General features: G+C 46.1%; 1 protein-coding gene across 1 annotated transcript in view; it reads right to left on the bottom strand.

Moving 5' to 3' along the window:
* dock11 (dedicator of cytokinesis 11) overlaps window positions 1-15438 on the bottom strand; it is a 75216-nt gene that overhangs the window by 13786 nt on the left and 45992 nt on the right. Inside the window, exons 34-48 of the mRNA XM_036547802.1 lie at window positions 13495-13567; window positions 13176-13255; window positions 12669-12783; window positions 12301-12367; window positions 11395-11442; window positions 10831-10973; window positions 10487-10602; window positions 8149-8286; window positions 6377-6559; window positions 5380-5493; window positions 4770-4985; window positions 3012-3069; window positions 1400-1506; window positions 864-986; window positions 318-431 (exon numbers count right to left, since the gene is read on the bottom strand). Of these exons, the coding sequence (XP_036403695.1) occupies window positions 318-431; window positions 864-986; window positions 1400-1506; window positions 3012-3069; window positions 4770-4985; window positions 5380-5493; window positions 6377-6559; window positions 8149-8286; window positions 10487-10602; window positions 10831-10973; window positions 11395-11442; window positions 12301-12367; window positions 12669-12783; window positions 13176-13255; window positions 13495-13567 (1695 nt within the window). The remainder of the gene's footprint in view (window positions 1-317; window positions 432-863; window positions 987-1399; window positions 1507-3011; window positions 3070-4769; window positions 4986-5379; window positions 5494-6376; window positions 6560-8148; window positions 8287-10486; window positions 10603-10830; window positions 10974-11394; window positions 11443-12300; window positions 12368-12668; window positions 12784-13175; window positions 13256-13494; window positions 13568-15438) is intronic.

The following is a 15438-nucleotide window of genomic DNA, read 5'->3' as shown; positions in this document are numbered from 1 at the left end:
TTTTGTGTATCATCATCGGTCTGTGCTCATATTCACACAATTGCCACACCTGTCCCCTGTAACACATCACGCCCAGACTGAGTAACCAGTAACCTGGTTTCACTTTGAGATCAATAATTTTAATGGCAAATGACCTACATTTGCAAGCGTTTTTTACTCTCTTGCAGAGCGAATAAATACTTGTGGTAGTCATGTGTGAGTAACTTCTTTGTGGAGATAAGGTTTACCATGAGGTTCCGTAAGGCACCGCAGCACAGAACTCCCCCTTCAGCAGGGGGCGGGGACTGTGCGTGATGGACACTGCTAGACACACCCACCTGTCCATAGAAGGCCACCCTGAAGTAGGTCCCCAGAAGTCTTCGGCCTGAGTGCATCACCTCCAACACCTTGGTGTAGGCGCGGTGGAGTGTGTCATACAGTCGACTCAGTTTCTGACAGACACAAAACGGTGGATTAGCCTGGCCACGTTCTAGCCGGGGTTTTTGCCCTTCTATTTTTATGTATCTCTGAGGTTCATGACAAAAAGAGCTATTTTTTTGGAACTAGAGCAGAGTTGTGCAGAGGACATTGTTCTTCCCATAATTCCCATAATTTAATTTTCCCATCTGGACCCAACTTCAGTTCATTGGACAACTGGAGTAGTTTGGCAGTTTCAAACAGGAAACCACATACAATCTTCCATCACCATGCCATTTCATTTGGTAATGCTCTTACCCATGTACTACAGAAAGTACTAGATACAATGAATCTACAGTTTTACAGTTTTGTGCTTATCTATGTGCAACTGTGACAGGGGACTTGTGTTATCTTTGCAGATCTCTATATTATCTCTCATAGACCCACCTCCCCAACCCGTACATTACCTCAAACTCATGCCGCTTCTCATAGACAGGGATGATGAGCTTGGCGATGTGTGTGATCAGCTCGTATCTCTCAGCCTTCCAGAGTCCATCCACACACAGCTCCAGGTGTTCCACCAAGACCTCCTGCATTACGCCACATCACAATCACCTCAGCATCTGCTGCGACATCACCCCCTCACAAATCCACTGTGACATCATTAATATCTTGGCATTCACTGCGATTTCACTCCCTCACATGACACCACAACCATCTCTGCATCCCCTGTGACATCACAAATAGGCATCCCCTATGGCATCGCTTTCACACATTACGTAACAATCATGTCAGCCTCTATTGTGACATCACTTTCTGGAATAGTAAAATGAAGGCTAACAGTTTCACTTAAAACGATAATTGTCTCCCCAGTGTGATGTCAAAATGATGTCAAATAATTGGGGATAATCGGTGGGGATTAAGCAGTTTTCTCAAGAAACCCTCATTCTTCGGCAGCTACATGCAGAGCCTGGATTTCCTCTGTAGGCCTACAGCGCAGCACCTCGCTGTAGTAGACGTCCTGCATGCCAGTATCCTCCTTCATGGCTGCCTCCTCATCAATGTTCAGTGTGATCTTCTTAAAGGCTGCAAGGCCACTGGGAAACATTTCTGGGAACACAGCACGAACAGCAAAGACATTGACTCAGATTCTAATCTAATGACAACAAGATTTGTATATATGAACACTGCTGGGTTTTATGACAACCCAAACAGAATGAGACATGACTTCCGTGGCTCCTCCTTGACTTTTGTTCACTAGTTCTGTTTACTCTTCTGTTGATATAGGGGAATGGAATCTACTCACAACCACATTATCAAACTAACTATGAAGAGGCATGGAAAGCCCTCCCCTGGATCTCGCATTGACTCACAGCTAGAATACGACATAAGGAGTCATAAGAGAGCTTTACTGTCATTGTTCAGGACAACGAATTACAATTGCTCCCCAGTGTCAGTACTATGACAACAAATAACAAGAATTTAAAGACAAGAATAAAAACAAAATGTGTGATGTATAAAATATGAAGAGTAGTGTGGAATATAAATAAATAATAATAGTAAAGTGTCTGTGCATTGGCAGGATAAAGTACTCCCTAACTGTTGCGTGTGAAACAGATTTTTTTTTTTTACAGTATCTTATTATTGCACATGCCCATATTCTACTGCATTGTGTTGTAGAATGAGTCAATAATGAATAAAACGACGCCATTTTGGTGCCACAGATATTTCTACTTATCTCAACTGTGCCCTGTATTTTTCTGAAGGATCAAGCTTCAGCAGAATCTGAAGTTATTCTTCTGCGGGTTGAGTATTTTCTATTTTGCTGCCCAATATTAATGTAAAGCAGGTTTGTCTGGTTAGCCAAGCTGGCGGCTTCCACAGAGGTGACAGTGATGTGTGCTGTATGTTCAGCCAAACATGTTTTGTTCAAAAAGAACTGCCCCACCAACAACCGATAAAGAGAGGCCCTCGCAGCTCACGAAGACATCTGCGATCTCACCAGCCTTTGACTAACCGTGCATCTGTTTTGTTTACGGATTTGCATAACTGAGTCTGAGATATTGGACAGCTCTATCTGTGCGTCTCGTAGCACGCGGCAGCCCTGTCCTTCAGGATGAGAATGGAGGCCTTTGTACCGGTCTGTGGAGAGGGCGCAACCTCATTTGCGTGCGAGGCAAATCAGCCCCGAACCACGTCCACGTCTGTCCATGTCCTCATACAGACTCTCGGAGTCAGGAAAACACACCTTCGGCTCGGCCTGCTTCACAGAGCTCGGCTGTCCCTCTAATACGGGCTGCGCTGAATGCTACGCGCTGAATGCTACGCGCTGAATGCTACGCGCTGAATGCTACACGCTGAATGCTACGCGCTGAATGCTACGCGCTGGCCTCTCTGTGCGGTTTTGCATTGTGTTGGGTTGCATTGTGTTGTGTGCGGTTTTGCATTGTGCATTGTGTTGTGCTGTCCGATGTTCCCCAGTGTGTTGAAGCGCACTGCCTGTGATGCTGGTTTCTGTTCAGTGTGTCTGACGTGCTATATTGTGGTCCTCCCGTGTCTGGTGGTTTAACACCACAGGCAGGAAGTGGGCCCAAGTAATTGAAAAACCATCTTACTCTTCCTGTGCAGGTACTCCGCCACCAGCGCTGCCACATGGACGTTACACATGGCGGCCTGTGAAGAGACATACACACACACATGCACACACACACACACACACACACACACGCACACACAGACACACACACACACAGACACACTGACATTATTATATGGCCACATATAAAGAGACACACATTCATTAAGGGGAAAAACCATTTGGTGGTAAATGCCATGGCTGTGGCCCACCCAAGATCTGAACCCGCAACCCTCTCAGAGCTGAGTTCCAGCCTCTGATACTACTCTCTCTGTACCTGTCCCGACAGGCTGAGAGGGACTTATCTGCTGGCACTTTCACTCTGAGTCTCACCACCTCTCATTGCCAGACACACATGCAACACGCTCTCCGATTTCCCCTTCCCCATCCTCTTTACACCACATCGTGAGAAAGGGGAAGGTCCTGTTGTCTTAGAAAGTTACGAGACAGACTGCCCAGGTGGTTGCAACAGTCTGCACTGCACTGAATTCCAGCTCCTGACTGCTTTTGGTTTTTATCTTCCCTGGGTGTTGACAGTTATTTCAGGGGGACTTTCTGCTCTCTGGGATTTCATCCCTCTTGGAGCTCTAGCAGTAACTCTAAGAGTGTCATTTGAATTTGTCAGCCGTATTTCCCTATCACTCTCGTCTGTCACATTTGCATCCAGCACACAACTGCAGGGGAACCAGACGGTCGGTTTTATGCAGATGCATATCTAGGAGTGGCAGAGATCCAAAATCACTTTCCCCTCAATTAAATGTAAACCCAACACAAAATGTTTAATTTTGCTCCTGGATCAGCTTCTAAGGGCACAATGTACACCCAATAGGGCACAGTTACCTTAATGGGAGACTCCTGAGCAAATCAATCAGTATGCAGAGCGAGATCTGAAACAGCTTTAAAAGGTAGCTCTGGCTAGAAAAAATGTTTAACCCAAGTAATACAACTAGCATGATAAATCATGTTTTTTTGTACTTTTTTTATTTTGTGAATTTCCCCTTTATGTAGCCCTCTTTATGAATCGCCTTCATCTTATATCTTATAAGTGGAGCAGTGAGTTGAAGAGAATCCAATTCTCTGATATGCTTGAATGCAAAAATCTTTTTTGCAATTCACATCAGTCAGCATATCGCAGTGAAGAAGGGACTCATCGGAGGATACGTGCCACTCCTCTGACATGCGCTGCGTGAGAAGGCCGGGCCGCCTTTAACCTGCTGGGCCACTGCAGCAAAGGCCCACAGGCATTCACCCTGCGGCCCGATTAGACAGGTGTTCATGACCTGCAAGGCTCAGCGCGAGCCAGCTGTAATCTTGTGGAATCTGCCACAACATATAACCCCCGGCATACCTGCCCTGCTGATAGGCATCGGAGCAGAGAATGGCATTCTGGCACCGAATCAAGCTACGTGACTGAGACAAGTAAATAACAGAGTCTTCAAAGCCAGGCCAGAGAGGATCTCATCGCAGCCGCCCGCTGACATGCTGACCGCGCTGAAGCGGGGACATCCCGGCCGGCTGGGGGCAGGGGGTGCAGACCGTGTGGGAATACTCGTCTTCATTCATGGTCTGAAAGCCTCCTCGTTCCCAGCATGAATCCTGACCCCCCCACCCCCCACGCCCCGCTGAGAACCCTGCTGTTAGAAATCAGTCCATGAGTCATGCGCCCCTCCCAGCTCCCCCTGGAGGGATGCCACAGCGTCGTGCGGGCGCGGTGACTCAGCCCCAGGTGCGAACTCGCCTCGGAGAAGTCGCCGTTCTTGACGTGGGCCCGCGCCATGCTGTCCAGCCAGGTCTTGCGCAGCTCCGGGGTGCTGGCGTAGGAGCGGGCCAGGCTGTACTGCAGGTCCAGCAGCATCTCTGGGTCACGCTCGTGCTCCCGCATCTGCGCCGTGGCCATCAGCACCGTCCGGATGCGCATGGTCAGCCCCTTCACCTCCGCCGGGAACGCCGTCGACTGCACAGATGCAGAACATGGAGAAATGGCACTCAGCAAAATCACACACACACACACACCCACACACACACACACACAGCCCACACAGCCCACACACACACACACACACACACACAGTGCCCACATACACACAGACACTGCCCACACACACTCTCTCACTCACACACACACACACACACACACACACACAGTGCCCACATACACACAGACACTGCCCACACACAGACACACCCGCACAGACACACACGCACTGGCCAGAGATACAGACACACACACACACACTGGGAATGTGGCGAAATTAAGGCTCTTTCGGAGAACAGCCCTTGCTGTCCTTGGGGGCTCCCTGTGGGATGAAGGCCGCTGTAGTAGGGTCGCCTGTGCAAGGGGCACGTACCTTCATGGCCTTGTCACTGTTGGCGAAGTTGTTGATGACAGAGAGGGAGTCCTGGAAGCGGGAGCTTCCAGTTAGCGCCACGTCCGCGATCAGCTGGCTGACGGCGATGATGATCTGACCCATACAGAGAGGAGTATGCAGTGAGCTCAGCATCTGCAGAACATTCACCCTGCTCATTCCTGTGTGAACCATGAGTAATCAACTAGGGTATGAGACTGGGGACTGAGGGACTGCATGTTTCTCACATGGCTCAGTGGGCGATGAATCTTTTTATGGTTTAATACTTTGCAAATGTAACTCCAAAACAAGGAAGGGAAAAGAGGACATAGGGTTTTTTGGGGGAATTACCACTGAATAAAGGGGAACAGCATTCTGCTGTATGTAAATGGATGTATCAGCATTTTACCACCACTAACTAAAACTGGGGCAGCAGTAGCAGGGTTTGAGAACTGTGGGGTGATGATGTGTGTGGGGGGGGGGTACTGTCCAGACTAGGGACTGTGGGCTGCGCATTGCACAGAGGTCACACAAGGACGTGCAGTGAAACTTCTTGTGGAGACATCCGTTCAGAACAGCCGCTGTGCAGATCCACCAATCTCTACATCAACATGATGTGTCAATCTATCCAGCCCCACCCGCCTTCAGCCCATCCGAATGAGGTGAGTGTCTGAGAATCTGCGCAACAGCGGAGGACTGCCTGCTGATGATGCGTGAGCATGAGGCGCTGACGGCGACGACTGCGCATAGATGCGCAGCAGAGGAATTTGCAAGACACGATGCGTGCGTGTGTGCAGTCGCGTGTGTGTGTAGCTGCGTGTGTAGCTGCATGTGTGCATGTGTGTGTGTGTGTGTGCGTGCGTGTGTGTGCGTGTGTGTGCGTGTGTGCATGTGTAGCTGCATGTGTAGCTGCATGTGTAGCTGCATGTGTGCATGTGTGTGTGTGTGTGTGTGTGTGTGTGTGTGTGTGTGCATGTGTTGCCGCCGCCCAGGCCCTGACCTGCAGGTGGGTGCGCAGGAAGGTCTTCCGCTTGGTGTACTCGAAGTTGCTCCTCATGAGCAGGTAGAGCAGGGCGGACGCCTCCCCGCGCAGCGCCCCCAGCTTGGACACGCAGCACTTCAGCACCTCGTAGCACAGGGCAGCGCACAGCGTCACACGCCCCTTGAACAGGGCCGAGGGAAACTGCCGCCGAACAGAACATTACTTTTACATCACTGGCATTTAGCACACGCTCTTATCCAGAGCCACTCACATCAATTTCAGGTTTTCACAATGGTGTCCATTTATTCAGCAAAAATATACACACATAACTAGAAAGGACAAATTTGGCTTGAAAAAGTCTTGCATGGTTTTAGCTAGCAGTTACCAGGGTTGGCAACTTTGGTCAGCTGGCTGGAGTGAGATTTTCAGTTCAGACACTTTCTTGCGTGGACATGCTTTTGTGGGTGGATTCACGGGTTTTTGAGACAGTGAGTCAGTGAGTAGCATGCTAAGCAGCTAGCCAACTTGCAGGCTACCTCCATTATTACCTTGTTAGCCAGTTGGCTGATTCTTTTTTTCTACTAATTATCTCACTAGCTATGCCGCTAGCTAGCTATTTACAGCCGGTTTACACCTCAGCCAGCTAGCATGCTAGCTAGCTAATGAAGTAACTCTAGCCAGGCAGTTAGCCAAGTTGGCAGTGGCACTAGCTAGCTCTCAGATTCTATTTTTGTCCAGCCATCTTGCTCGGGCAGGGCAGTTTCACTTTTAACAAAAGATCTGAGAACAGATCTGGCACCAGGTTTCATCAGGGAGTGTGAGGGTGAGAGATTGAACCTGAACGTGTGAAAGCCACAGCAGAGTGAGAGTGGGCAGCTCTGATGAGTCACACGCATTGGCCTGTAAGGCAGCTGTCAGGTCGATGTTCCATCCATGTTAGTCAATGGAAAATTTTTCGATGTGAAATCAACACACAAAAAACACAAACAATGCAAACACTAGCTGAAGACACTGGTGTGGCCTAAAAGCTGTAGGAGGGGAGTTATCTACAGACAAATGGATGGAATAAGAGGAAGAGGAAGAAGAAGGAGAAGAATGAGAAAGAACAGTAATTTGTTTTTTTATGCCAACTTAATTAGCATCCATAATGGAATAGACCTCCGCTACCTGTGTTAAAAAATGGTCCTCAGGGAGGCAGAGACAGGCCTGAGCACTGCCTTTTACTGTTTCAAACTTTGTGACTTTTCAAAACAAGCTTTATAAAAATAAGCATACATAATTAGTGTGCTTGCTAGAAGTCTTAATGCAGCCTAAACTGTTCGCTCTACAGACACCAAACCAATGCCAAATCGACTGGCTCGTTGACCATTGGTGTGCTTGTACTTTTATATATATATTTTTTTTACTTTTAACGATATTAAAGTCACTCCAATTTTACCTCCACTCAAAAGTATAGGCGCGAACAGCAGGAGGTTTGCACTCCCGCGTTTGAACAATATGTTTTTTACACAGCCGAATCTCTGAATTCTGGTTCAACAGGAAAAATTGTGCAGATTCTCACAACGTCTTCGGTTTGGTGCTGTGGTTTTTGAGCTGTGAGTCATGTGCACACACCCCTCCGTCTGAGGCTCTGTGCAGCGCCAGACACAGAGGGAGGGGGGTGATGGCAATTCCAATGCGCACAGATTCCCACACGCGGTCAATAACGCAAACAGGCAACCACACATCGCATTTTCTTCAGGAAATACGCACAAATCTATCGGTATTTATAATGACACAGACTTGCCTACCTTGTTAATGAAGGCCCTGAGGGAGGCGAAGACGTGCCTGAGCGCCACCTCTGATTGGCCGATCCTCAGGAAGGTCAGGTAGACGTCGAACACTTTCTTCATCAGGGCGTTGTGGCCGTCGCTGTCCAGGAGCTGGTTCTGAGGTGAACAACAAGTCCATCAAAACTTAAGATCTATAATAATATGACTTTATTGTCCACAAATGTGGAAATTTGTCCTTGGCTCCACAGGTAGGTGTTAAAAATACAGACACAATAAATACAATAAAACACAGTTAATAAATAGTACACATACACAAAACAGACAGCAGTATAAATAAATATGGATTCCATATGAGTGGCCTATTGTGAGTTAAGCAAAGTTATTGCACTTGGTATGAATGCACTTTTGTAAGTCGCTTTGGATAAAAGTGTCTGCTAAATAAATAAATGTAAATGTAAATGAATGATTTTTTGTAGATATTCTTGGTTGCTGTTGCGGCTCTATAACGTCTTCGATTTGTTGGGCTTTTTGTCTCATCTGTGTTTCATAAGTGTGTCCCAATTGTTTCTGGTCTCTCCCAATAATTTTACTAGCCATGTTTACTATTCTTGCAAGTCTGTTTCTGTTCTTAGCCCCAAGATTCCCATACATATTATATGCATAATAATAATATGCATATTAAAGGTCAATACACTTTCCACAAGGCTTCTGTACACGGTCTCTAGAATGGTCTTGCTAACCTCATATGAATCGAATTTTCTGATTAAATATAGACGTTGCATTGCTTTTTGAAAAATGTACTCTGTGTTCCCTGTAAAACTTAAAGTGCAGTCGAAGAAAGTTCCTAAATATTTAAACTCCTCTACCTTTTCTACAGGCTGATCATGAATCATAACAGGTGAATCCTGGCAGGCATTGTGCAATCTTGTAATCACCAGTTCATTGGTCTTTATTAATATCACAGAGTCTTTTAATCAGAATATGTTTCTGCATACAATTGAAGGCTGAGCTAAAATCGATAAATAAGATTCTGGCATAACTCTTAGACTGTTGCAGGTGTTCACTGACAGTGTTCATCAGTGTCAGTGTTGCGCCACCAGTACCCCGGCCCTTCTTATACGCAAACTGGAGTGGGTCAACATATTCACTAAGTGATGGTGAAAGATGGTTAGCTATGACCCTCTCCATACATTTGCACAGGATACTGGTCAGCACAACAGGTCTAAAGTCATTAAGCTCTGTAGCTCTTGGCTTCTTAGGGTCAGGGATGATATTGGATATTTTCCATAGTCTTGGAACAGCATGATTATTCAGTAAGAGTTGAAATAATTTTGTAAAAAACTGCTGTTAGCTCAAATCTGCATGTCTTGATCACCCTGCCCCTGAGTCCGTCCAGACCAGGTGCTTTACTTAGTTTAACTCTGGCCAAGCTGGCGGCTACCGAGTGTGCTGTTGTGTTAATAAAAGCATCAAAATGAATTCATCAATATCAGTGCATAAGGGACTATCAAATCTTGAATAAAATTGACATTGACAAATGATACTTCTTTGTTTTCTTTGTTCTTCCTTAAGATCGACCTCAATTCCCTCCTCTTTGACTTCACAAGGTCCTGATCCCCATTAATAAAAGCAGTTCTCCTCTCCTTAATACACTTTCGCATTTCTGCTGAGGCCTCCAACTTGTTATTTGGAAAGCCTCTAATGGATTTCCTGTGATTCCTGTGATTTTCGCAGAATTTCATATATTCAGTTATAGACTCCGTCTCTCGCTCTGTCTCTGTCTCTGTAGACTCTCTATCCATCTGTGTCATTCCGCAGAACGTTCAGCTGCCTCGCCCATGTGCTACATTGAAGTAGCTCTGCAGACACAGTCTCACAGAGTGACCTATGTGCCTGACAATTTACATTACATTACATTACATCATTTAACATACACTCTTACCTGGAGCGACTTCCAAACAAGTGCGTCACAATGCTAGCAGTAGTTATTATAGTAAGTACTACAAGAAGTCACTAAAATACTGAGTTAAGTGCTAAACTAGCGTAAAGTGCTTTTTTTAAATAGAAAATAGAGATAGATAGGATAGATAGAGAGGAAGGTAGACTAGAGATAAAGCTTTTGACATGCCCTTTCTTCATACAGCTGAATATTTACTCAAGCAATGTGAGTTAAGTACCCTGCTCAAAAGAAAAACAGCAGCAATCCACCAGGGAAATCAAATCAACAGGTTTTGGATTACAGGCCTTGCTCCTCACCACTAGACCACAGTGCTGCTGGCTTGGTCTTACACTAACAAGAACACGCCGAAAGTACATTAAATGACTCAGCCACAGGACGTGCGCAGGATCAGCTGACCTTGAAGCTCTGGGTGAAGAGAGAGATAACGTCCAGCACAGTCAGACAGACCTCAGTGGAGATGTTTCCTTCCAGCAGAGAATGGTGGTTGATCTCAGCCTCTGAGGGTACCGACCCTGAGGAGTGAATTGGCACTCGTAAGAACGAGACTGCAAGGGCCAGCATTCCACTGTTGCTAGACAACAGTACTGACAACAGCAAAGTGCAATGGCATGATATCCTAACGAAAAATCCTACTTTAGCAAAGTGAAAATCTTGCAGTATGTTTGACAGATCGGGGCAGGGCGAAGCAGAGGGGTGCAGGGTACAGTGGTATAGAGGGTAAGGACAGGTAGACAGTACACCTGTGCTGAGGGTGAACGAGGTGTCCATGGTGCTGAACTGCTGGATCTTAGCCTGCATGAGGCCCATTCTGCTCCGCATGACGGGCATGGTCTGTGACTTCCTGTCTGGAGAGAAAAGCTTGGACACCCAGGCGTCCTGACCCCTACACACATGCACACACACGCACATGCACATACACACACGCACGCGCACATGCACACACACACACACACACACACACACACACGCAGGCGTGCACGCACACACACACGTACCCACAAACAGAAGTACAGAAACACAAACACACACGTACAAAGTCATTGATAACTTGGGAAGAGAGTTGTGATGAAACATACTTGAAGAAATTGTTTCTTTTTCAGTTTAACTAAAATATGGGCCGAATGTCTAACACTTAGAACCATCCATACAACTCATATAATCCCTAGTAATACTGTTGTGTCTGAGTGTTTTCTATCCCGCTCAAGAAAGCAACAGTAATACATCCTTTGAAACTCAACCACACAAACCCCAGGGCAGGAATTCAGAGAACCCAGAACACAAGGAACCTGGGGCAGATCTCTTACCTGGCAATGTTCCTCTTCCCAGCGTATTTGAACTGTACCAGACAAATCCTGAAGGGAATTAAAAACACAACACTGTTTCCAATACACAAATAAATCTCACACACGCATCAGTATTTCCCTGCTGAGTACTCAGGACGTCCAGTCAAAAGCTTCATCCTGGGTTTTGTTTTCAAATACATATCGCATTTCTTTTTCCTTTTTCCCAAGAAATTTAATATAATCAATCCCACTGAGATACACTTGGTGTTCACCGGTTTTCCATTTGTGGTTTTTAATACTGGACACAGGCTGCACTCCCTGAGCCTTAAAGCACCATGCCAACAGCTGTCCTTATATTTGTCCTTATACTTCTTTCACAATATTAGTATAAATTATGCACATTAATCACTTGTTTACTTGTCACTTGCACTGTTGTATTACATTATAATCTCAATTACAATTGCCTTTGCACAAATTTGTTACCAGTACAGTGGAGTGTTGAGGGACTTTCCTATTTACAGAGCTCTTTAGAGAGGTTTCCTGTATCTGTGAAGCCATAATTCAGAGCTATGCCACATGTCCTCAGTGAGGAGGCTGGAAACCGTGGTCTGGAGTACCAGGAATGGCCCAGCGGTACTGATGAAGTGGGTACTAAGCAAACACACAGTGTCCCGCTCCAAGACAGGCCACAGTGGACAGAGCGATCAGAACCAGGAGCTCAGCTGAAATTAAAAATTAATCACACATGAAAGAAGTGGCTGTGATTGCGTGAGTGGTACCTCTGGCCTTTGTGTTTGCCAATTCAGAATGCCACACCGTGTGGTTTTCTGTACAGGATGCAGAACTTTGGACTGGACCAATACAGAACAGAGCAAAACCCACCAGAATCTGGAAATATTCCACCTATGGCGATCAGGTTGTACTTACTCCAAAAGACTGAGGAAGTTCATTATGTCCTGAGGTGGTACTTTGTTCCAGTAGGACAGCAGTGTGTCTGCAGGATATAAGGGGGGGGGGGGGATCACAGGAAATAAGTCTGGTAGCAAAATCAGGAAGGTAATTCTGTTGGTGGATGAAGCAAAGGCAGGCAATTCTATTGGTGCGTTGGGGAGAGTGGCAGAGCCAACATTCAACATGTTCCAACATTGAACACCAGCTGTACGGTGATGCATGACTGGATACCAGGAAGAGGAGAGCTGGAAAGATGTGGGCTTCTATGCAGAGACTATTTTTGGATGGATAACCATTGTTGGGAGGTTTGCAAAAGGAGTGACACAGCTGCTGGCAGCACTGACCTTCTGACACGGTCCTGACAATGTGCAGGAAACACAGCAGCAGGCCCTTGACCTCGTACTGTCCCAGCCGACCAACAGGGGGCAGAGTGCTCATCGTGGAGCCCCGCCTGTGGATCTGGAGGGAAAGCAACAGGTCAGTGTGACCATCATCATCATCATCAATTTTTTCATTTTATTGAAGAGAATCACAGTATCATGGAATCATATTTATCCATTGTTCATTATGCATTCATATCTCCTGCGTACAACAAAACTAATTCAAGCGTCTCTGTCGCATCTGCTTCACTGTTTTCACAGCTCCAAAGTATGATTTAATATAAGAGACCTTCTCCCAATCGTGGAAGACAAGGAGAGTACGCACGTAGTAATTAAGGTCATTTTTAAATGAAAAACAAACAACACCACAGTCCTTGCTGCCTGTGATCTGGTGGATAGAGGTGCACAGGCTCAGTGTGCTACAGTAGATGCGTAACGCTGTGTTACGTTAGGCGTGTAACTGAGATTTACCCCATCGCTGCTCTCGTCCATAAACAGAGACCCCCTGGAGTCCTCCCTCCTCACCATATGACCATTCTGTGCGGTAAACCCTTAGAAGGAGAATCACAGAAACGCACACAAGATCCACGTCAACACAAAAGATCCACATCAACACACAGGAACACGTCTGTATGCAGTTTGGGCTGTGCCTATAAACACATTAGAGACACAGAACCAGCCGGATCCAAGTATGAGTTGGGTTGGTGATTTGGGATCCCTGGCACTGAGCGGGGTCTTCAGAGGCCCTCAGTGGTTTGAGCTGGGCGGAGGAACTACAGCGAGCCCTCACCTTGCTCCTTGTCTACAGCCGCACTGGTCCTGCGATGGTCCAATGATGCCAGCATCAGGTCATCTCCTGATGTCTGCGCAAGTCAAGGACACACAGTTTGAGAAGAGAGCAAAAGGGAGAATCCTCCACACTGTCAGAGAGTGATTAACAACCCCTGTGTCTGAATTAAAGAGACTAAAACCTTGTTTCCATTCATAATTTGTGTAGTGAAGGGTTAACTACAAGTCAGTAGACAGGTGACTGACATGTACATTTGCTTTCACATGTACATTTACATCTGTTAATTTTATACTAATTAATATTTATCAATTAAGTTAGCACAAGTGGGTTCCCAGTCCCTTGCGGCTCCTTTTAAAGAGGAAAAGTCATGCGTTGTGTCACCTGTAAGATTTCCTTACCCTGCTGCGTCAGTATTTGCATCAGAACTTCCTCATTACACTGAGGGGAAAGGCCCAGTATAGCACACGAGAGTATATTCAGAGATAGCTACCTGCTGTCGACAGAGCGAGGTAGCTAGCAATCCAGCGATGTAAAGAATCTGTTGGTCTCTGTCACTGTATGCATCACGCAGTGCTCACCATTTGAGCTGTTGCTACATATTAGCTAGCTAGCTAGCTCTTGCTTACCACAATTTAAATTCATTGTTTTTGCCATCACTGGCAGCATCACATATGAAGTCACTAGCTACTCAGCTCCAATTAAAATGAAGATCTCTGTGGTTTCACTTGGTGCAAAGCATTCACTGCAATGGAGTACATTTTTTTTTTAACATGATTGCATGTGTAAGTAGCTGGCAAACTTTGTAAGCTGATGCCTTTAACTGGAATGGCCCACCAGCTCGGCTGGCCTACTCTTTCTCCTTAAATATGTGCTGCCTTCCAAGTTCCTGCACTTTCACAGACATGCATGATCCCTGACAGTGAGGTAAAAGTTGCTTCGGTCTCTCGTGGACGTAAAGTGTGAGAATGAAATGCCAAAATGTGTGCGAAAGCATCTTAACAATCCTTTGCTTCAATGAGAGACTAAAAGCCCTGTTTCTGTATCTGAATATGAATCAAAGGAGATCAATAGCGCTATCTAAATTAAAGGGACCAACAGCACTGCCTCTAAATCAGACCAATAACACTGCATCTGAACCAGACAGACCAATAGCACTGTGTCTAAATCAGAGAGGCCAATGGCACTGTGTCTAAATCAGAGAAACCAATAGCACTGTGTCTAAATCAGAGACACCAATAGCACTGTGTCTAAATCAGAGAGACCAATGGCACTGTGTCTAAATCAGAGAGACCAATAGCACTGTGTCTAAATCAGAGAGACCAATAGCACTGTGTCTAAATCAGAGAGACCAATAGCACTGTGTCTGAATCAAAGAAACCAAAAGCACTGTGTCTAAATCAAAGAGACCGATGGCACTGCATCTGAACCAGACAGACCAATAGCACTGTGTCTAAATCAGAGAGACCAATAGCACTGTGTCTAAATCAAAGAAACCAATAGCACTGTGTCTGAATCAAAGAAACCAAAAGCACTGTGTCTAAATCAGAGAGACCGATGGCACTGTGTCTGAATCAGAGAGACCAAAAGCACTGTGTCTAAATCAGAGAGACCAATAGCACTGTGTCTAAATCAGAGAGACCAATAGCACTGTGTCTAAATCAAAGAGACCGATGGCACTGTGTCTGAATCAGAGAGACGAACAGCAGTGTCTGAATCAGAGAAACCAAAAGCAATATTTCTGAATTTGAGATTCAAACTGAGTCCTGACCAGCCCACTGCATGACAGGACAGGCGTGACCGTGGAAACGGATGTGATTAGCACACGGGTGTTCTCTGTCTGCCATGGCTCCATTCAGAAACAGAACACACTGTGTCATGCTGTTGCAAGAGGCCTTTAAAGGCATGATGGTGCTTGCACCACCTGTAAGAACAGTTCCTTCCTCC

This window comes from Megalops cyprinoides, chromosome 16 (assembly GCF_013368585.1).
Source record: "Megalops cyprinoides isolate fMegCyp1 chromosome 16, fMegCyp1.pri, whole genome shotgun sequence".
NCBI lineage: Eukaryota > Metazoa > Chordata > Actinopteri > Elopiformes > Megalopidae > Megalops > Megalops cyprinoides.
The sequence above is the reverse complement of the archived record's forward strand: the minus strand, read 5'-3'. Positions and strand labels throughout refer to the sequence as shown.